Source organism: Sciurus carolinensis, chromosome 7 (genome assembly GCF_902686445.1).
Source record: "Sciurus carolinensis chromosome 7, mSciCar1.2, whole genome shotgun sequence".
NCBI lineage: Eukaryota > Metazoa > Chordata > Mammalia > Rodentia > Sciuridae > Sciurus > Sciurus carolinensis.
This window is the reverse complement of record NC_062219.1, coordinates 73,234,224-73,257,799: the sequence shown is the minus strand read 5'-3', so window position 1 is coordinate 73,257,799 and position 23,576 is coordinate 73,234,224. Positions and strand designations below refer to the sequence as shown.

The following is a 23,576-nucleotide window of genomic DNA, read 5'->3' as shown; positions in this document are numbered from 1 at the left end:
ATAGTCTTCATCCTCAAGGCATTCAATTATTAAGGAACAAATTCATTCAGAAACAGTTTTAATATAAGGCATAATTCCTCAATTCTAAAAGTGCATTCCTATAAGTACATACTAAAGATCTGGGTAAGGTCAGTGAAGAATTTCAATAAAGATTTGAAGGTTGAGATCCAAGATGGTGGACTAGAGGGAGGCTGCATTCCTTGTCGCTCTGTAACTCGGATTTCAAGCAGAGGCTATCTGTTTCTCCCTGAGGCAGTCTTTGCTGTTTATCAATCCCCTGCTGTTTACTCCATTTGTCTACTGCCATCACCTGCAGTCTGCCAGTATACCAACTACTTTTGGAGTGCAGACTGCTCACTGACTGGCCCCTATCATCCACCATTTGCCTGCCTCTTGCCTGTCCATCACCTGCCTTTCACCAAGGGATCACCCACTGCCCAAGGTCCACCTGCCAGTCATCCGACAGTAGCCAGCAGACCAACCAGTAAATCACCAGCTGCTAGCTATTGCCTGGAAGTCCACTGTCACAGTACCTGCAGGTTTGGTTACACATGGCTGCCACCATTTTGAGACAACAGCCAAGACCTGCAGGACCCCCGGCCAGGCTGACAGAGCTCCACCTCCAGGATCCCTCAACCAGACCAAACACATCCTGCCTCCAACCTTACCCCGCCTCCAGGACCCCTGGCTGACCACACCCAACCACAAGCTGCAGTGCCCATTTGCCAACACAGTAGGAAGTCAGAGCAGCCATCTTGGAATATCCTGGAAGCCGAAGCTCCCATCTTTAGGTGCGGCAAATCCCATCCTGACACACCTGCTAGAGACTGAAAGCTCATTGTCAGGTAGGTCTCATGCATTAGGTTACTAAACACTGGGAGGTTTGAATACTATATGACTGTTACAGTATAGTTTTTTTTTTTTTCTCCTTTTTGAAAATTTTTAAGTTTTTATTTCTTTACTTTTCTTGATCTTTTTTCCTTTTGTTTACCTGTTTCCTCAGACTGTCTTTCTCCATTTTCTCATGCTAACAACCAACTTCTTTTGATTACACTTTCACTCTTTCTATGAGATAGAACTTCTATATACTCTTTTCTTATCCCATTAACAATTATATCCTACACACCTCCCCATTCTCTTTGTCCTCCATTAGAAACCACAGACCTTATTGCAAATCTATTCCTTGTACTAAAGATAATACTTGAACTCATCCTCTCTGCTTATTATGATAATATTGTTAACATCTTGATAGAGGATATTTGGTTTAGGTCTGTTAGAAGGGCATGGACAACTATTTCAAGCTCTGAAAGAACATGGCTGCCAACTAAGAATCCTATATCCAAATTTATGATTACACAAATGGTATGCCTTTACGCCATGTACAGACAGAGAAACAACATGTATCCCATTTGTTTACAATAAAAAAAAAAGAATCCTATATCCAGCCAAACTAACCTTCAGATTTGAAGACAAAATAAAATCCTTCCATGATAAACAAAAGTTAAAAGAATTTACAAATAGAAAGCCTGCACTACACAATATGCTCAACAAAATATTCCAAGAGGAGGAAATGAAAAACAACAAGATAGGTCAGCAAAGGAAGGAAGTACCTTAAAGGAAAAAAACCAATCAAAGGAGAAACCAAGTCAAAATAAAAACCAAAAATGGGCCCAAATGACTGGAAATACACATCATATCTCAATAATAACCCTGATCGTTAATGGCCTATACACATCAATCAAAAGACATAGACTAGCAGACTGGATTAAAAAGAAAGACCCAACAATATGCTGTCTTCAAGAGACTCATCTCATAGAAAAGAACATCCACAGACTAAAGGTCAGGAAGACATAACCATGGTAAATATTTATGCCCCAAATAATGTGCATCCAAGTACATCAAACAAATCATTCCCAATTCCAAGAATCAAATAGACTACAACACAATAATTCTGGGTGACTATAACACACCACTGGATAGATCTTCCAAACAAAAACTAAACAAAGAAAGCACAGAACTCAAAAACACAATAACTTAGACTTAACAGACATGTATAGAATATTCCATCCATCAATGAGCGAATACTTTCTTCTCAGCAGCACGTGGAACCTTCTCTACAACAGACCATACGCTATGCCACAAAGCAGCTCCTAATAAATGCAAAAAAAAGAGAGATACTACCTTCTGTTCTATCAGATCATAATGGAATGAAATTAGAAATCAATGATAAAATAAATAATAGAAATTTCTCCAACACCTGGAGACTAAATCATATGCTACTAAATGAAGCATGGATAGTAGAAAACATCAGGGAGCAGATAAAAAAAATTCTTAGAGGTAAATGAGAATGATGATACAACATATCAAAATCTCTGGGACACTATGAAAGCAGTACTAAAAGGAAAATTCATTGCATGAAGCACATTCAAGAAAAGAATAAAAGCCAACAACTACATGACCTAATATTACATCTCAAAGACCTAGAAACAGAATAACAGAACACCATCAAAAGTAGTAGAAGACAGGAAATAATTAAAATCAGAGCTGAAATCAATGAAATTGAAACAAAAGGAACAATTCACAAAAAAGTTTTGAAGGTTAAAGTCTTACTCTAACAGAAAACAGTAGTCAAGAAATGTATAGTAATGTGAACAAAAATAAAAGCATGTTGTTTTTCAGGAATTTCTGAAAGACCCAGGCCCTGAGAATGCAGGTCATAAGCGAAAGGTATGCATGGGCTGAGTATGGCCTAAAAGCCTGGGGTTATGGTACAGAGCTTCTCAACAGCCAGAGTTAGAGAAAGTACAAGCAGTAAAGAACCACAGAGAATGTATAAAATGGAATAAGTACAATAAGATGTGTACTTTGGCTGATTATATTAAAAAAAGACCTACTATGTAAACATAAATCATGACAGTAAGTCAATGAGAAACTCAATTAGTAATATCTCATTCCCTTTGAAATTTTAGGTAACTAATGTTCTACTCTCTCAGGATCTAAAAATGTATGTCACAAATTTCTGATGCTCAAGAACGATATGCTGAGTGATTTAAATGAAGTAATTCTGTCCCCAAAAGATTTCCTTCATATAATATTATAATTTGTTCCAGTACTTAACAGCTACACAAAAGACACTATTAGAAGAGAAGTAACAACAACAGTAATTTCCAAAGTTGAATATAAACACAAAATATTGAAAATAATCTGTCTCTGGTAATTCTACAAAATGAGAAAAAAAATATGGAGATGTAAATACATAATTTATGGAATTTGTAATCACTCAATGTGCTATTTAATACAAATAACCAGTTAAGAGTACTCTAAAGATTAACCACATTCAGAATGAAAACCATTTCAAATTATATTAATCATGAGTTCAAAAAACTTGGCAATATGCTACAATTAAAATATCATTGAAAATTCTTATCAATTACTAAATATATCTTATTCAATTATAACAAGATTACAAATACCTCCAATCCATCTTCTCCACCAAAAAGGCACATATAAGGAAACCAGTGCGATTGAAACCATGGGTACAATGAACACCTACAAAAGTAAGTAACTTGGTTAAAATTTAATAAATCACAGCAGAGTCTACATTTTGCTTTAAAATCTCAACCTCTCATCAAAACATTTCAGTTATTTTGCAAAATTACACTGTACATTTATACATTTTAAAAGCTTGAAATAGGGTCTGGGTTTGTGGCTCAGTGGTGGAGCACTTGCCTAGCATGTGTGAGGCACTGGGTTCAATTCTCAGCACCACATATAAATAAATAAAATAAGGTTCATTGACATTTCTCTCTCTCTTTCTCTCTCTCTCCTTCTACCTCTCTCTCTTTTTTTTTCTCTCTCTCTATATATATATCAATAAGTTCTTTAAAAAAATAAAAAATAAAAAGCTTGAAATACATTTTAATTTAGTAACTTTTCAATTCAAGTTGCTTAGAATCTAATTTATAGCATAAGCTAGATGTTTAAATATAATATATTGGTTTATAGGTTTAAAATTATCTGTAGGGTCTAAGTACCAAGTGTTTTAAACAAGGATGAATTTTTAAACACACAACTCAAAAGGACTAACACAAACATATAAGAAACCTCTATTCCACATATTTGAATAAAATTTTCTAGTCCTTATAATCAATGACATCATTATGAAAGATAAAAATCATATTTTTTTAAATCCAGAAATTACAGCAAAACCAAAACTCTAATGGAAATATAAACTCATCTGAAGGTTGATAGTAGTTGAAGATAATCATTCAAAGTGACTTTCTATAGAAAACAATTAACTGATGAAGATACAGTATAATAAAAAAACTAGTCTGTGCTTCTCTAGAAACCAACTGTCTATATCTTCAATTTGCCTACAGTCTTTCAAAGTAAATTATCAGAAGAAAGAAACCTACTGAGAAAAAAACTATTTATTTTTCTTAAACCATCTTTCAATACATATTCACAATTATCTTAACTACTTTAAAGTAGTAATTATAATAGTTTAACATAAAAACACTGATGCCAGCATAACTGACCCCTGAAGATCTCAAAATAGTTTTTCTTGTAATGTCTGTTTAACTGAAGGATATCCTGATATTTAAGAAAGTATCTTTCTTTTTATGCTACCTTTTACAAAATATTCTTCTCTGAATACAGAGATCATCTTAGAATGCAATCAAGATCAAATATAGAGGAGCGGGGGTTGTGGCTCAGTGGTAGAGCACCTGGCTAGCATGTGTGAGGCACGAGGTTAGATCCTCAGCACCACATATAAATAAATAAATAAATAAATAAATAAATAAATAATCAAATATAGAAACAGTCAGGCACCGTGGCACATGCCTATAATCCCAGCTGAGGTAGGAGGATCACAAGTTGAAAGCCAGCTTCAGCAAAAGCAAGGCAATAAGCAACTCAGTGAGACCCTGTCTCTAAATAAAATACAAAATAGGGCTGGGGATGAGTCTCAATGGTTGAGTGCCCCTGAGTTCAATCCCAGTTAAAAAAAAAATTATCTATATTATATATTTTATATATATACATATATGTGTGTGTATACATATTAAAACATAAAACATTTAAAAAGTAAGAAATAGGAAGTTTTTATAAAGTAGGTTACTTCAAAACAGTAGATTTTTGCTCTTTGAAAGATGCCAAAATTGGAAAGAATACAGAGACGATTAGCATGAATCATGAACAAGGATGACATACAAATTCATGAAGCATTCTGTATTTTTCCAGCCTATAACAGCTTTAAGTGCAAAAGAAACTATTTGGAGATACAAAAAAGAAAGAAAGAAAGGGAGGGGAGGGGAGGGGAGATACCATTAAGACAATAAAAACATCAGCCCCAGAAATATTCTCAATACACATAACTGGCAAAGGACAAGTATGTACAATTCATAAAGAACACCTACAGGGCTGGGGGGAGGTTCAGTGGTAGAGCACTAGCTTAGCATGCATTGCCCAGCATAGATAAGGCCATGGGTTCAATCCCCAATAACACAAAAAGAAAAAAAAAAAAAAAAAAGAATAAGAACTCTCACAGTTCTTTAATGCTTGTTAATTAAGATAACACATTTTTTTAAATCTAGGCAAAAGATGTGAATATTCACTTTTTACAGAAAATATGCAAGACAAAGATGTATATGATTAATTACCAGGAAAATGCAAATTGAAGGCATGATGAAACCCTATTATACACTCATTAGAATTGCTAAAATTAAAAAATCTGACCATATAAAATGTTTGTGAAGGTTCAGAGGAACTGCTAGTGGAAATGTAAATTGGCAAAATCACTTTGGAAAACAATTTATGAGTTATCAAAAAGTCACACACACACACCTGTAACAAGTGACCTGGACATTCTAATCCTATTTAATGAAGAAAAATAAAATGCTCATGCAAAGATTTGTACATAAAGATAAATGTCCACAGCAACATAAAGACAAACATCTATAGTAATATCATTGATGATGGCCAAAAACTGGCAACATCTCAAATGTCCCTCATCAGCAAAATATATATTCATAAAACGAATGCTTACTCATAAGAAAACTTAATGCAACAAGGATGATTTCAAAACCATTATGCTATGTGAAAGAAGTCAGGTAACAAGTACATACATAATTTCATTTTCAAAAATTTCTAGAAAATGCAAACTAGTCTACAGTAACCAGAAATACAAAATGACTGCCTAATCTACAACCAAGCAAACGAGAGAATGGACACAAAAAAGCATGAGATGCGGGGCTGGGGCTGGGGCTCCGCGGTGGAGCGCTTGGCTGACATGTGTGAAGCATTGGGTTCAATTCTCGGCACCACATATAAATAAAATAAAGGTCCACCAACAACCAAAATAGCCTCTTCAACAAATGGTGCTGGGAGAATTGGAAATCCATATGCAACAGAATGAAACTAAACCCATATCTATCACCATGCATGAAACTAAACTCAAAATGGATTAAGGACCTCGGAATCAGACCAGAGATAGTGCATCTTATAGAAGAAAAAGTAGGTCCAGAGCTTCAACATGTCAGCTTAGGACCAGACTTCCTCAACAGGACTCCCATAGCACAAGAAATAAAAGCAAGAATCAATAACTGGGATAGATTCAAACTAAAAAGCTTTCTCTCAGCAAAGGAAACTATCAGCAATGCGAAGAAAGAGCCTACAGAGTGGGAGAAAATCTTTGCCAATCATACTTCAGATAGAGCACTAATCTCCAGAATCTATAAAGAACTCAAAAAACTCTACACCAAGAATGCAAATAATCCAATAGACAAATGGGCTAAGGAAATGAACAGACACTTCACAGAAGAAGATCTACAAGCAATCAACAAACATATGGAAAAATGTTCAACATCTCTAGTAATAAGAGAAATGCAAATCAAAACCACCCTAAGATTCCATCTCACCCCAATTAGAATGGCGATTATCAAGAATACAAGCAACAACAGGTGTTGGCAAGGATGTGGGGAGAAAGGTACACTCATACATTGCTGGTGGGGTTGCAAATTAGTGCAGCCACTCTGGAAAGCAGTGTGGAGACTCCTTAGAAAACTTGGAATGGAACCACCATTTGACCCAGCTATCCCACTCCTTGGCCTATACCCAAAGGACCTAAAATCAGCATACTACAGAGATACTGCCACATCAATGTTCATAGCTGCTCAATTCACAATAGCCAGATTGTGGAACCAACCTAGATGTCCTTCAATTGATGAATGGATAAAGAAACTGTGGTATATATATACACTGGAATATTACTCAGTCATAAAGAATGATAAAATTATGGCATTTGCAGGCAAATGGATGAAACTGGAGAATATCATGCTAAGTGAGATAAGCCAATCTCAAAAAAACAAAGGATGAATGATATCGCTAATAAGTGGATGATGACACATAATGGAGGGTGGGAGGGGTTAGTGTTAGGGTTAGAGTTAGGGTTAGGGAGGGGGGCAAGAATGGAGGAAGGAAGGACTGTATAGAGGGAAAAGAGGGGTGGGAGGGGTGGGGGGAAGGGAAAAAAATAACTAAATGAATCAAACAGCATTATCCTATGTAAATTTATGATTACACAAATGGTATGCCTTTACGCCATGTACAGAGAAACAACATGTATCCCATTTGTTTACAATAAAATAATAATAAAAAAAACAACCAAAAAAAATATTTTAAAAAATAAGCATGAGATGCAAACACTCTGGATCATGACTGTGGTTTCATTGGTGTCTACATCTGTCAACTCATCAAATTGGACATTTTAAATAAATAGAATTTAGTATATATAAATTATACCTCAATATGTCACTTTTTAATTTGACACTGGTTCTAGTCTCTAATTGGCATTAATAACATAATCCAAATGTTGGTATTTATCAATATGGCCTTGTTCTCAGCAACTGACCTTACCAAAAATAAATCAAATAAACTTCACCAGGCATAGTGGTACATGGCTATAATCCCAGTACTTGGAAGGTTGAGGCAAGATCACAAATTTGAGACTAGCCTCAGCAACTTAATAAGACTCTCTCTCAAAAAAAATAGAAAGGGCTGGGAATGTATGCAGCTCAGTTTGGCAAAGCAACCCTGGGTTAAATCCCCAGTAGAGGAAAAAAAATGTTATAAATTTGATACATTAAAAAAAACAATCGCTAATAAGTGGATGATGACACATAATGGGGGGTGGGAGGGGTTAGTGTTAGGGTTAGAGTTAGGGTTAGGGAGGGGGGCAAGAATGGAGGAAGGAAGGACTGTATAGAGGGAAAAGAGGGGTGGGAGGGGTGGGGGGGAAGGGAAAAAAATAACTAAATGAATCAAACAGCATTACTCTATGTAAATTTATGATTACACAAATGGTATGCCTTTACGCCATGTACAAACAGAGAAACAACATGTATCCCATTTGTTTACAATAAAATAATAAAAAAAAAGAAAAAAAAATGCCCGTGGCTTAAGAAAATAAATTTCATCTTCCAATGAAATATCACTCTCATCTCATTTCTATATTAAGGAAATATTTCAAAAAAATTTTAAAAGGAAAGATTTCTTTCAAAAAGATTTATGTCACTTCACAGAACAAGATATACAAGCAATCAACAAACATATGGAAAAATGTTCAACATCTCTAGTAATAAGAGAAATGCAAATCAAAACCACCCTAAGATTCCATCTCACCCCAATTAGAATGGCGATTATCAAGAATACAAGCAACAACAGGTGTTGGCGAGGATGTGGGGAGAAAGGTACACTCTTACATTGCTGGTGGGGCTGCAAATTAGTGCAGCCACTCTGGAAAGCAGTGTGGAGACTCCTTAGAAAACTTGGAATGGAACCACCATTTGACCCAGCTATCCCACTCCTTGGCCTATACCCAAAGGACTTAAAATCAGCATATTACAGAGATACAGCCACATCAATGTTCATAGCTGCTCAGTTCACAATAGCCAGATTGTGGAACCAACCTAGATGTCTTTCAATTGATGAATGGATAAAGAAACTGTGGTATATATATACAATGGAATATTACTCAGCCATAAAGAATGATAAAATTATGGCATTTGCAGGCAAATGGATGAAACTGGAGAATATCATGCTAAGTGAGATAAGCCAATCTCAAAAAAACAAAGGACGAATGATATCGCTAATAAGTGGATGATGACACATAATGGAGGGTGGGAGGGGTTAGTGTTAGGGTTAGAGTTAGGGTTAGGGAGGGGGGCAAGAATGGAGGAAGGAAGGACTGTATAGAGGGAAAAGAGGGGTGGGAGGGGTGGGGGGAAGGGTAAAAAAAATAACAGAATGAATCAAACAACACTACCCTATGTAAATTTATGATTACACAAATGGTATGCTTTTACGACATGTACAAACAGAGAAACAACATGTATCCCATTTGTTTACAATAATAAAAAAAAAAATTTATGTTACTTAAATTTGAAAATCACTATCAACTGAGTCAAATGACTAATTCCTATATCCACAGTGTAATAAAATGATCATGAGTAATTTGAATAAAAACTTTTTACTGAACAACCCTCAACAAACAAGGATATAAAGGAGTTGCAGACAGTAGGAACTACCTTCACAAATGTAAATATACAAATCAAAAAGCACATATGGCAAACTATAAATAAGTCAGAATGGTTAGAACATGAGGTGTGATAAGAAAGTAATACCAAATACAGTTGGAGAGCCTGAGAGGGTCAAAATCCTGAAGAAACTTGAGCACCATACTAGGAGATCATAAAAATAATGGAAAGATTTTGAGGAATTTTAAGCATGGAAATAAAAATTATCAGGCTTTAGAAGAAGCCAGAATGGGAGTGAACAACAATAAAGACAAGGAAAACATCCCAGTAGTAAAATGATAAGGATCTGAGTGACAAGGGTTATGGGATGAGAGCACAAAGAGCAATAGACTAAAGAGACATCTAAGGTTAAGACTCTGAAAGCTGAAGGGCAAATGACTGTCAAGATTGAGGAAAAAGATATATTAGGAGTCTTTGGTTTATGATTTAAGTGACTGCTTGAAAGTGGTACCATTTAATAGGTTAAGAAGTACAAGCATTTAAATCAGTCTTACCAGTAAGACAATGAGTCCACTCTCAAATAAGCTGAATTTAAGATTCTTCTGGGCTTACAAGTAGTTGATAAAAAACTTCAAAGAAAGTTCTGAATGGAGCTGTAGATTCAAGAATAATCATCATCAACTCCAGAAGAGATCTGTGGTATGGATAAGACTACTGAGAATGGATATGTAAAATAGGAAAATTTAAGGATGGAATCTAAGGAAAACCATCCTTTCAAGAATAGGAAAAAGATAATCCATTAAAAAGAAACGGAGATTGAACAGTCATGACCTTAACAAAACAAAGAGAATGGGGTCATACAAACCTAGAAAAGAGGAAGTTTCAAGATATGGGTATTCAGCTGTTTAAATGTTATAATGATTAGAACTGAAAGTGTATTTAATTAAGAGTGCTAAAGGACAAATCCAGACTGCAAAGAAGTAAACAGACATACATGGACCCATGTATGGATTCTTTTAGAGTCAGCGGAGACCAGGGTGTGGCTCAGTGGTAGAGACACACTGTTGAGCGGGGGGAGGCTGGGCAGGAGAGGCAGCACATATGACACTCAGCTAAGGGAAGGGGAACTGCAATCAGAAAGAAAGGTCTGGAGGTGGGAGCTACTTAATAAGAGATATTTACATGCATTTACAGACTGATGAAAGGACCTAGTTAAGTGGCAAATGTTGACAATAGAGTTGAATTTATTCAACTGAAGTTTCTGAAAGGAAAAGATGAAAAATGGAAATCAGCTTTTAATAGAAAAATCCCTTAAAAATAAATATCATCATAAAAATCTATTAAATTCTATTATCTCTGTTGCCTTTTTTATTTTTTAAGTCTTTAAAAAAATCACACAGAACTAAGTATGGTGGCACATGCCCATAATCCCAACTGAGGCAGAAGGATCACAAGTTCCAGGACAGCATTAGCAAATTAGCAAAGCCCTAAGCAATTTAGACAGATCCTGTTATCTCAAAATAAAAAAATAAAAAAGGCTGGGGATATGACTCAGTGGTTAAACACCCCTGGGTTAAATCCCTTGTACCCAAAAATAAAAAAAGTCACACAAAGATGTTAGCTATAAACAGATTTTTTTAAGCCAACATATGTCTTAAGACAACATGTTAATATCTCCCTACACCTCATATTTTCAAGCCAACTTAAGCAACAAGTATTTCAACATCAGATGTGTTTCACCAAAATTACCACTGCTTTTGTATTCAGTTTTTACTCTAGCAAGATCAAGTAAATATTTTGAGTAGGAAATGTAAGAATAATTACCAATTAGTAAGTCATGTGAAAGTGTGTAATTTTTTAAAATACCATTTCTCATTTAACACTCCTTACTATACAAACACAGTTTTAGTCTTAATATTCAGTTCTCCATCAAAATATAGAGTGGAAGGCTGAGACAGGAGTATCTCGAGTTCAAAGTCAGCCTCAGCAATGGTGAGGCATTAAGCAACTCAGTGAGACCCTGTCTCTAAATAAAACACAAAATAGGACTGGGAATGTGGCTCAGTGGTTGAGTGCCCCTGAGTTCAATTCCCAGTACAAAAAATATATATATGTATACATAAATAGAGGACTAGATTTTTAAAAATAAGGGATATAAAATTACAAAACCAACAAAATCTCTATAGAAAAAAATGTGCATTTAATGTAAAAAATTCCATTAACTAAGTATACTACAAGCTTAAATAGATCTTTGCAGTTAAAAAATTACTTTTCAGTTTTCTTCATTTGATTATGACAATGGGTTCGTCTAGTGGAATACAATAGTTTATTTTTTTTTTTTTACATACTGCGTTTTGATTAAGACATAGTTTATAACTAAAGATTAGTTTACTACTAACAACTTCAAGGAAACTTCTTAATCAAATTTTACTTTATCTTCTAGGTAAGCTAATCAAATGAAATAAATTTATATGACACAAAATCAAATTAAGAAAAGGTCCCCAACAAAAAAAATATAACAATGAGGTACAGTTATATAAATGTATATATTGAATACAGAAATATAAATTTGGGAGATGTGACTAGAAATGGTAGTGATATATTTTTAATAAAGAGAAAAACAACTTCTGTATCAACCAACTTGCAAAGAACAGAAATACAAATACAAAATAAAATATTCAACAGTGGTAAAGCCAAATGTTACCTATAAGTTCAGGTGGATTTCTTTCATTAAATCGCTCACACAAACGAATGAAAGTCTCGGTATTCTCAGTTGTAGGGCATTCACCATGTCTAATAACACAGGGGGGAAAATTTTTTTTGAGAAAAAAAGATTTATAAATTTCAAGAAAAGTTTCAATTTAAAGAGTCTTAAAACATAACTTACCCTTTACACTGAAGCTTTATGTATTTGATTCCTTCTTTTTCTATGTCATTTCTGTCATAGAATCTCGAAGTATTCGTCAGGTCCACCAACAAGCCCATTTTAACCTTAAAAAATAAAAAAGCAGATTTACTAGTAACTGAATTTGTTCCAAAACAAGTTGACTAACCAGACATGGTGGTGCACACCTGTAATCCCAGCAACTCAGGAGGCTGAGGCAGGAGGATCACAAGTTTGAGGCCAGCCTTAGCAATTTTGCAGGGCCCTAAGCAACCTGCCTCAAAATAAAATAAAAGCAACCCTATATTTAAATTAAAAATTTTAAAAGGGCTGGGGATGTGCTCAGTAGTTAGGCAACCCTGGGTTCAATCCCCAGTACCCAAAAAAAAAAAAAAAAACAAGTTGACTAAATGACAGTACTACAGTTCATCCATCCAATTGAGGGAGATTTTATGTTCACTCTGCCACTGAACAATTTACAGTGATAGTACCACTTAGCTAAGTCTTCTTCAAGACAGTAGAATTTAGCAAGCACTCAATGAAATAAATTAACTCCTAAACTAACAACAGAAGAGGAACATAAGATAAACAGCCACTCGGAACATCACAAAAGCTTACCCAAAAAGAAAACAATGACATAGTTTTCTGCACCTTTCTGTGCACTCACGATTTACTGGACAACAGCCTGGAACAGGAACAGCATCCATCGGAAATAACCCACAGCTCTAGCTCCAGGCACACATCATCCCATCATTCCAAGAAGCCACCACCAATCATTCTGTTCCTATCTATTGAATATATCTCAGACATAAAATATGAGACAAGTCATTTATACCATAAATATCTACATACTTACGGCTTGTGCAGTCCCCTATTTGATTAATAACCCTTCTATCTATTTTCTGAAAATATACTATAAAGCCTGAAGTTACACTCTTCAAAAGTTACACTCTTCAAAAAGATGCAAGGTGAAATAAAAAGAGACTTTCAGGCAAATAAATTTAAAAAAAAATCCTCCTCTCTTACTGGATATCATAAAAAACAAGGTAGTGGTTTAAAAAAGAAGGGAAAAAAAAAAGAAATTAAGGGCACTGCAGAAGCTATGTGGGAAGAAGGAAAAAATAAGTAAGAGAAGCAGAGTTTAGAAAATAAGAGCTCACCCAAAATGATAGACACGTCTCTCATTTTACACAAAAGCCAAAGAGTCTGGGAAAAACCTGGAAGACTACAGTGAAATGAAAGGGGAGAATGGAAAAAAAGCAATAAAGATACACAAAAATAGTAAAAATGATCCAGTGCCAATAAATCTCATAAAACGCCTGCACAAACACACTCCATCAAGGAACCATTGACAAAAATCAATCAGCAAGAGACTAATTAAATTGTGGTACATACTTTAAAGGAATACACTATGATGCTATTTTTAAAAGGATGTTTGTGGTGTATTAATATACGCAGATCTTCATAACAGATTCAGTTTGAAACTGAAGATTCAAGCACATGCCTTTAGTCCCAACTACTAAAAAGGTTGAGGATAAGGGTAACTTGAGCTCACAATTGAAGACCAACCTAGGCAACACAGCATGACCCTATCTCAAAAACGAAAACAAGAAAAGCAAAGTTCAGAACAGCATATATGGTATGCTACCTTGAGTGTAAAGGGGAGAAAATAATAAACTCTATTTCTGTTGCTAATATACGCATAGAGAAAGAATACATTACAAACCTTGGACCTATGGGAGTTGTAGTGAGAAACGAGACAGCAAAAAAATGGAGATTTTACAATCTCAACTTTTTAAACTTAGATTTTGAAACAAGTGAGTGTACTGTTTTTTAAATTAAAAGATAAAAATCAGAGTAGAATCACATGTTAGGCCGTTAAATTCTAATTCCAACTATACATAGTAAAAAAGTATACACAGTTAAAATTCCCTCATAAATCCCTTAAGTAACCAACAAAGAATAGTACACATAGCCTTATTTGTGCATCTCACTGGAGACTTAAATCTCATCTCTCAACAAATCCGTTACAGCAAATTTTTCTTTCTAGGAGGAACAAAAACCATAAATTCTTCTGCCAAGCACTATCTGAAATAGCTGACTTGAGTTCAGGGGCCATGTGGTATGAAAAATTCTTAAACACTACAATCACAACCAGTCTATCAAGACAACTGAAGAAATGCATGCATGAACTAAGCCCAAAGGAACAGTTAATTCGCACCTCTTCCACTAAATTCTGTTGAACATACACTCTGGAAAAAATGGCAAGAGAAATAATCTCCACTTATTAAACAATTTTTTCTCTTTTTTGTAATTTTACTTTGTTTTTATTGGGAAACAATTGTTGGACTTGCCTAATAAAGACTAGTTACATAATGATAGGGTCCATTGTTACAGGGGGGAAAAAAATGGCAAAAAATTTAAATTTCATTCATAACAAAATAGACAAAAATGTACACTTCTAAAATGCATACTCTCAGTTCTAATAATGAACTCTACTAGTTTTTGTTGTCATTGCTTTTATTTTGAGGGTTTTTTAAAATTTATTTTTGATGTTGATAGACCTTTATTTTATTCATTTATTTATATGTGGTGCTGAGGATTGAACCCAGTGCCTCACACATGCTAGGCAAGTGCCTACCACTGAGCTACAACCCCAGCCCCTGTTGTTTTGAGTGTTTTGTTTTGTCTTGTTACGTTGCCCAGACTGGTTTTAAACTCCTAGACTTAAGTGATCCTCCTGCCTCAGACTCCACCATAGCAGAAACTACAGGCGTGTGCCACCGCAGCCATGGTTAATACTACTGCTTTCTTCAGAGACTATGTATTGCTAGACTCAAAGATTTACATACCATAAAACAGCCTCTCAGTGAGCTAGGATTAGAACTCAAGTTGTCAGTTACCAGACTCAAAGTAAAAACAAATGTGGTAGTAAGCAGGAAAATGTGTATTGTCTAACTACACAGGAACATTTTAGCCAAGGAAACACTGTTAATATACCTTAACTGACCACAAGACCCCCATATATGTATATGTATCAATAGGTGTGATAAGTTTGTGCAAATAATGGTTTATATGAATGTGTTTATATGCACATATTATATACACCTGTTTTCATAATAATCCCAATTCATGGAGCTAAGGAAATAATAGTATACCTCAGAGAGTTGCTCTAAGATTTAAATGAAGTACTTACTCTATGCCAATTACTGTTCTGTACTTTACATGTATCAATTTTTTTAAAAGATGCAGAAACTGGAATATGAAGAGATCATGTAACTTGCTCACAAAGCTTTTAAGTAGCAAACAGGGATTCAAACCCAGGTTACCTGGCGTGTAAGCCCAAGCTCTTAGCACACTACCTAGAAAATATTAACACTCCAAAAAACATTAGGTTAAGACTTCCAATATAATTACTAATAATGAAAATTAAAATAAAAAGTATACAAGTAAGCTAAAATAAAAAATATAAACAAATGACTCAAAGTTACCCTGAGGAAAAGGATGAATAACAGGTTTTCAAAATCTAAGTGGCTACTTTTCTATCCCATATGAGCCTTGCACATACTAGACACTAATATTCATTCAGTGTACTAATAAAGCATACAGCAATAAGATTACCGAGAGTATAAAATATATATAACAAGGACTGATACTGTGGGTTGAATTATGTCCTATAAAAATATGTGTTCAAATCCTAATCCCAGTACCTGAGAATGTGACCACTTGAAAAACGGAGTAACTGGGTTGGCAGGTTTGACCAAGTTAAGATGATATCATACTAGATTAAGGTAGGCTCTTATCAAATGCCTTACAAGAAAAGGGAAATTAGGGGCTGGGGCTTCAGCTCAGTGGTACTGAGGTTGCCTAGCACATGTGAGGCACTGGGTTCTATCCTCAGTACCACATAAAAACAAATAAAATAAAGGTATTGTGTCTACCTACAACTAAATACATATATATATGGAAAGTGTTTATATATAATATATATATATATATATATATATGAAATTTGAACACAAAGACACACAAGTGGAATATCATGAGCATAGTGGCAGACACTAAAATGATAAAGCTACAAGCCAAGGAATACAAAGGACTACAGACAACTGCCAGAAGCTAGAAGAGGCATGGAAAAGATTCTCCCTCCAAGCATCCAAAAGGAATCAATCTTGCTAAACCTCAATTTCAAACTTCTAGCTTCCAGAACTATGAGAAACTAAACACCTTTTGTTTCAAGCTGCCAGTTTGTGGTAATTCGTCATGGCAGCCCTGGGAAACTAATGTAACCAGCATTGTGATAGATTAATGTGAAAAAACAAAGTTTCATCTACTCCGAAAAAAACAAAAGCTACCTGATGGGCACAGAAAATGACATAGTCACTCTGGAAAACAGTTTGGTAGTATTTTGTAAAACTAAATATGCATTTATCATATGACCCAGCAATCATACTCTTTTTTTTTTTTTTTTTTTTTTTTTGGGACACATGTTGTTTCTGTTTGTACATGGAGTAACAGCATACCATTTGTATATTCATACAATTACATAGAGTAATGATGTTTGATTCATTCCGTTATTTTTTTCCTTCCCCGCACCTCTACCACCTCTCTTTTCCCTCTATACAGTCCCTCCTTCCTCCATTCTTGCCCCCCTCCTACCCTCCACTATGTGTCATCACCCGCTTATCAGTGAGATCATTCGTCTTTTGGATTTTTGAGATTGGCTTATCTCACTTAACATGATATTCTCCAATTTCATCCATTTGCCTGCACATGCCATAATTTTATTATTCTTTATAGCTGAGTAATATTCCATTTTGTGTGTGTGTATGTGTATATATATATATATATATCACAGTTTTTTTATCCATTCATCAATTGAAGGGCATCTAGGTTGGTTCCACAGTCTGCCTATCGTGAATTGAGCAGCTATGAACATTGATGTGGCTGTATCTCGGTAGTATGCTGATTTTAAGTATGATTTTAAGTATTTAAGCAATCATACTCTTAAGCATTTATCCCAGAAAAATGAATACTTATGTTCACACAAAAGCCTCAATATGAATGTTCACAGCAGCTTTATTCATAATCCCTCACAACTGAGAACAATCCAAATGTTCAACAGGAAAACAGTTAAACTGTGGAATATCCATACAATTTAATACTACTCAACAATGAAAAGGAACAAACTTTTGATTAATACATGTAACAACTTGGACAAAACTTCAGAAATTGATATATTCCCAAAGTGACAAAACTACAGAGATAGACAATGGATTTGCAGCTGCCAATGTACCTGGACAGGAGTAGGAAGAGGTTGTGACTACAAATGGATACTTTTCTCTTTTAGAAATAGGTAGCATGAAGGAGTTCCTCCTTGGAGATGGAATAGTTCTGCAACCATCACCAAGAATTTACACACAGGATCAAATTGTACAGAATGATACACATATACACATACGCACATATGAATGTGTACAAAAACTAAATGAAATCTGGAAACGGTACTGTACCAATGTCAATTTCCTGCTTTTGATAATATCTTACAATTATATAAAATGTCACCATTAGGATAAGCTAGGGGAAGAGTCACAGAACTCTATACATGATTTTTGCAACTTCCTCTATTGATTATCTCAAAATAAAATGTTTGCTTCTAAAAAGAGACCTAAAGAACAAAAGAGGAATAAAATATGTTAAATCAATAGCAAAAAAAAGTTTTGTTTCTTACCTTTAGACTCTTTAGATAATTTGAGAGCATACTGGGATGGAATCGATTTTCTTCAGCAACTTGACTATCATATCTTGGTCCCAGCATTGTCTTCAGGGGTAAAAATCTTCCTAAATGACATTAAGATGAGTAATAACTTTCATTAAAAAAAAATGTTTCAGATTAAACCCCTATAATTAGAAATTCTCAAAATTATCCTTTTAAACCATGGTAAATAGAAAAGTAATCTGTAAATCTAACTGTTCATGAATACACTCAATCTTAATGATACTTTAAAAAGGTTCAGCCTTGGCTTTTAAAGAAAAAATTCATTCGAGAAATTGAAAATTAACATAAGAGCAAAAGAAAAATCACCAGTGAATCAAATATCCATACTCTTCCACGCCAAACCACCATTATTAAAAAGACACAATGTTGCTCAAGTGGTAGAGTGCTTGCCTATCACGCATGATACCCTGGATTTGATCTCTAGTACTGACAGTGGGTAAAAAAAAAAGGGGGAGAAAAAAAAAATAACTCTTATAGATCTGCTACTAAAAAACTGATAATGAAGTAAATTAAATTAATTCTTTAAATTTCCTGATTATATGGCTTTTAATATGAGGCTGGAAGTTTCTTCATCTTATGAACTTCACCCTACATCTCAGGATAAAGATCATGCTAGGATATCCTACTGTGTTGAGAGGCTGCTAACAAATATTACTCTCCAAAAAACTATAAGTGAATATAACCTCAGGAAAAAGATTGACCTTTATTTTACCTTTTCTTTAGAATCATAGTACAAGCATAGAAATCACCTTATATAATAACATATATGTATATATAAACATATAATTTTAATACCTATTTAACTGATTTATATTTTCAAACAAAAAAATAAAAATATCTACCCAAAATAATATCTAAGTGAAATCTTAACATCTGTCCAGAAGCATTTAACCTAAATTTCATGAAAATTTTTTTTTCTATAAAACCATTTAAAATAACACCCCCATAACACAAGAAATAAAAGCAAGAATCAATAAATGGGATAGATTCAAACTAAAAAGCTTTTTTCCAGCAAAGGAAACAATCAATAATGTGAAAAAAGAGCCTACAGAGTGGCAGAAAATCTTTTCCACACACACTTCAGACAGAGCACTCATCTCCAAAGATTATAAAGAATTTTAAAAACTTTACACCCAAAATACAAAGAACCCAATCAATAAATGGGCTAAGGAAACGGACAGACACTTCACAGAAAAAGATATATAGGTGATCAATGAATATATGAAAAAGTGCTCATCAATCCTAGTAATTACAGAAATGCAAATCAAAACCACCCTAAGATTTCATCTCACTCCAATTAGAATGGTTATTATCAAGAACACAAGCAATAGTAAGTGTTGGTGTGGATGTGGGGAAAAAGGCACACTCATACATTACTGGTGGAGTTGCAGATTGTTACAGCCACTCTGGAAAGCAGTATAGAGACTCCTCAGAAAACTTGGAATAGACCCACCGTTTGACCCAGCTACCCCACTCCTCAGTTTATACCCAAAGGACTTAAAATCAGCATACTACAGTGATGCAGCCACATCAATGTTCATAGCAGCTCAATTCACAAAAGCTAGATTGTAGAACCAACTGAAATATCCTTCAGTTGATGAATGGATAAAGAAACTGTGGTATATATACATAATGCAATATTACTCAACCATAAAGAAGAATAAAATTATGGCATTTGCTGGTAAATGGATGAAGCTGGAAAATATAATGCTAAGTGAAATAAGTCAAGCCCAAAAACCAAAGGCTGAATGTTTTCTCTGATAAGTGGATGATGATATATAACAGGGGGAGTGGGAGGGGGCGTGGGGAAAGAGAAGAATGAAGGAACTTTGGATGGTGTAGAGGAAAATGGGGTGGGAGGGGATGGGGGACAGAAAGATAGCAGAATGAAACAGACAGTACTACCCTATGCATATATATGATTACATGAATGGTGTAAATCTACATTGTGTAAAAGCATAGAAATGAAAAGTTGTACCCCATTTGTGTACAATGAATCAAAATGCAGTCTAAAAATTTTTAATAAAAAAAATAAAATAACCTCCACATTGCTAAAGCCAATGGTCAAGTCTCAGTTCTCACCTACTTAAGCTCTAAGTAACATAAAACAACTGATCAGTTTCTATTAAAGAAAGAGTTCTTGGTTTCAACATGGTGGACTAGAGGGTGGCTGCATTTCATGTTGCTCCAGGACGCAGGATTCAAAAGAGGAGATAATGAGAGACTTGGGACCAACTCAAAGCCGCCAGGTGAGTCTCTCCCGTTGGGGAGGTGTCCCGGGTGGGGCGGTAGTCCGGAACAAAGGGAACTTTGTGAAGTAAAGTTGCCCGGCGAGACGCCCCTCCCCCCAATGGAGCGGTAAACACGGGACGACTGGGAACATCGTAGAGGTGGCTGCTCAGCACAGTGCTTGGACTCGGAGCAACCACTGGGGCTCCGGGCGGCTGCCTGAGGAGCTGCTGCATGGGGAGCTGTTTGGACTCAGAGCAATCGCTTCCGAACAACAGGAAGCTGCCCGGAGGAAGAGGAGGAGCGCAGCAGGTCGCTTGGACTCGGAGGGACTACACCAGAGCACAGGCGGTTGCCAGAGGAGGAGCTGCGTGGCGAGATATTTGGACTCAGAGAGACTGCTTCTGAACACCGAGGGTCTGCCCGGAGGAAGAGGAGGAACGTGGCGGGTCGCTTGGTCTAGGAGTGACTGCATCAGAGCTCCAGGTGGCTGCTCAGAGGAGGAGGCGAGTAGTGAGTTGTTTGGACTCAAAGCGACCGCTCCTGAACACCCAAGGGGCTACCCCGAGGAGGAGGAGGAACAGGGCGGGTCACTTGGACTCGGAGTGACTGCCTAGGGCTACGGGCGGTTGGCGGGAGGAGGAGACGCGAAGTGAGTTGCTTGGACTCCTAGTGACTGCCTCGAAACACCGGGCGGCTGTCTGGAGGAAAAGGTGTGTGGCAGGTCGCTGGGACTCGTAGTGACTGTACGGGGCTCCAGGTGGCTGCTCAGAGGAGGGGCCGCATAGCCAGGCGATTAGGTGCAGAGCAGGGTCCCAGGACCTAGGCGGCTTCTTGGTGGAAGAGCTGCACAGAGACATGCTTAGGGCGGAGCGAAGTTTCCAGGACTGCGGGCAGATTCTCTGAGGAGAGGCAGCCTAAGGAGACTCGTCTGCGAAGGGTGAGGCTCCTAGGCCCAAGAGGTAGGTCCGGGCCCCTGGGAACGTTGCAGAGGAAGGCAGCCCAGCCCAGGCGGTAGTTGTAGATTGAGGGGAACCTCTAGGAGGGGAACTGACCAGGGAGACCTCCCCACCGGGTGAGTCTTCCGTGCCGGGTGAGGTTTTCCCGCAAGGACAGTAATACCAGAGACACAGGCACAAACAGGCCTTGCCTCAGCCCGCAGCCTAGTTCCCCTTTGGATGACCATTGGTCAACAAGTGGAGGCGCCTCTGCCCACTATCAGGGAATATACCCCACCTGAGGGTCACCAACCCTAGAGAGGCAGCTTCCTTGTGGAGCACCGCATTATCAACTTCCTCCAAGACTTCAGGCTACTGAAGGATAAGAGGGGATATACTAGCAATCTTCAGGGACATTATAAGTCAATAGAGGAAATCTGCAATATCTTAAGGACCCACTGATTCCTGAATAATATGAGAAAACAAGGGAAGAAAATGCCCCAAACAAATCTAGATGTTACATCAATAAAATCCAATGACAGCATGGCAGAAGAAATGACAGAAAGGGAGTTCAGAATGTACATAATTAAAATGATCAAGGAAGCAAACGATGAGATGAAAGAGCAAATGCAGGCACTGAATGATGAGATGAAAGAGCAAATGCAGGCATTGAATGATCGCACCAATCGACAGTTAAAAGAGCAAATACAGGAAACAAAAGATCATTTCAATAAAGAGTTAGAGATATTGAAAAAAAACCAAACAGAAATCCCTGAAATGAAGGAAACAATAAACCAAATTAAGAACTCCATAGAAAGCATAACCAATAGGATACAACACCTGGAAGACAGAACCTCAGATATTGAAGACAAAATATTTAATCTTGAAAACAAAGTTGAACAAACAGAGAAGATGGTAAGAAATCATGAACAGAATCTCCAAGAACTATGGGATATCATGAAAAGGCCAAATTTGAGAATTATTGGGATTGAGGAAGGCTTAGAGAAACAAACCAAAGGAATGAACAATCTATTCCATGAAATAATATCAGAAAATTTCCCAAATCTGAAGAATGAAATGGAAAATCAAGTTCAAGAAGCTTACATGACTCCAAATACACAAAATTGCAACAGACCCACACCAAGGCACATTATAATGAAAATACCTAACATACAAAATAAAGACAGAATTTTAAAGGCTGTGAGAGAAAAGAACTAAATTACATTCAGGGGGAAACCAATACGGATATCAGCAGATTTTTAAATCCAGACCCTAAAAGCTAGAAGGGCCTGGAACAACATTTTTCAAGCTCTGAAAGAAAATGGATGCCAACCAAGAATCTTATACCCAGCAAAACTTACCTTCAAATTTGACGATGAAATAAAATCATTCCATGATAAACAAAAGCTAAAGGAATTTACAAAAAGAAAGCCAGCATTACAGAACATTCTCAGCAAAATATTCCATGAGGAAGAGATAAAAAACAAAGAAGCAAATCAGCAAAGGGAGGAATTATCCTAAAGGAATTGTCAAATAAAGGAGGAACCAAGTTGTGTCAAAAAATAAATAAATAAATAAATAAAATTTTAAAAATGAACCAAATGACCGGGAATACAAATCATATCTCAATAATAACCCTGAATGTTAATGGCCTGAATTCATCAATCAAAAGACATAGACTGGCAGATTGGATTAAAAAGAAAGATCCAACAATATGTTGCCTGCAAGAGACTCACCTCATAGAAAGAGATACCCATAGACTAAAGGTGAAAGGATGGGGAAAAACATACCATGCATGGACTCAGCAAAAAAGCTGGAGTATCCATCCTCATTTCAGATAATGTGGACTTCAAACCAAAGTTAGTCAGAAGGGATAAAGAAGGACATTTCATACTGCTTAAGGGAAGCATAAATCAGCAAGACATAACAATCATAAACATCTATGTCCCAAACAGTGGCTCATCCATGTATGTCAAACAAATCCTTCTCAATTTCAGAAACCAAACAGACCATAACACAATAATACTAGGCAATTTTAACACGCCTCTCTCACCACTGGACAGATCTTCCAAACAAAAATTGAACAAAGAAACCATAGATCTCAATAACACAATCAATAATTTAGACCTAACGGACATTTACAGAATATACCATCCAACCAAGAGCAAATATACTTTCTTCTCAGCAGCACATAGATCCTTCTCTAAAAC

The 23,576-nt window shown here is 36.1% G+C and overlaps 1 protein-coding gene and 1 non-coding gene across 2 annotated transcripts in view; one reads left to right on the top strand and one right to left on the bottom strand.

The window, feature by feature from the left end:
* Positions 1 to 23,576, bottom strand: part of Rngtt (RNA guanylyltransferase and 5'-phosphatase) — a 311,879-nt gene that overhangs the window by 275,618 nt on the left and 12,685 nt on the right. The window contains exons 2-5 of the mRNA XM_047558064.1: positions 18,152 to 18,261; positions 12,424 to 12,527; positions 12,241 to 12,329; positions 3,474 to 3,549 (exon numbers count right to left, since the gene is read on the bottom strand). Of these exons, the coding sequence (XP_047414020.1) occupies positions 3,474 to 3,549; positions 12,241 to 12,329; positions 12,424 to 12,527; positions 18,152 to 18,261 (379 nt within the window). The remainder of the gene's footprint in view (positions 1 to 3,473; positions 3,550 to 12,240; positions 12,330 to 12,423; positions 12,528 to 18,151; positions 18,262 to 23,576) is intronic.
* On the top strand, positions 5,138 to 5,240 carry LOC124989892 (U6 spliceosomal RNA). The gene has a single exon (XR_007109698.1). It is a non-coding gene; the product is annotated as a U6 spliceosomal RNA (small nuclear RNA).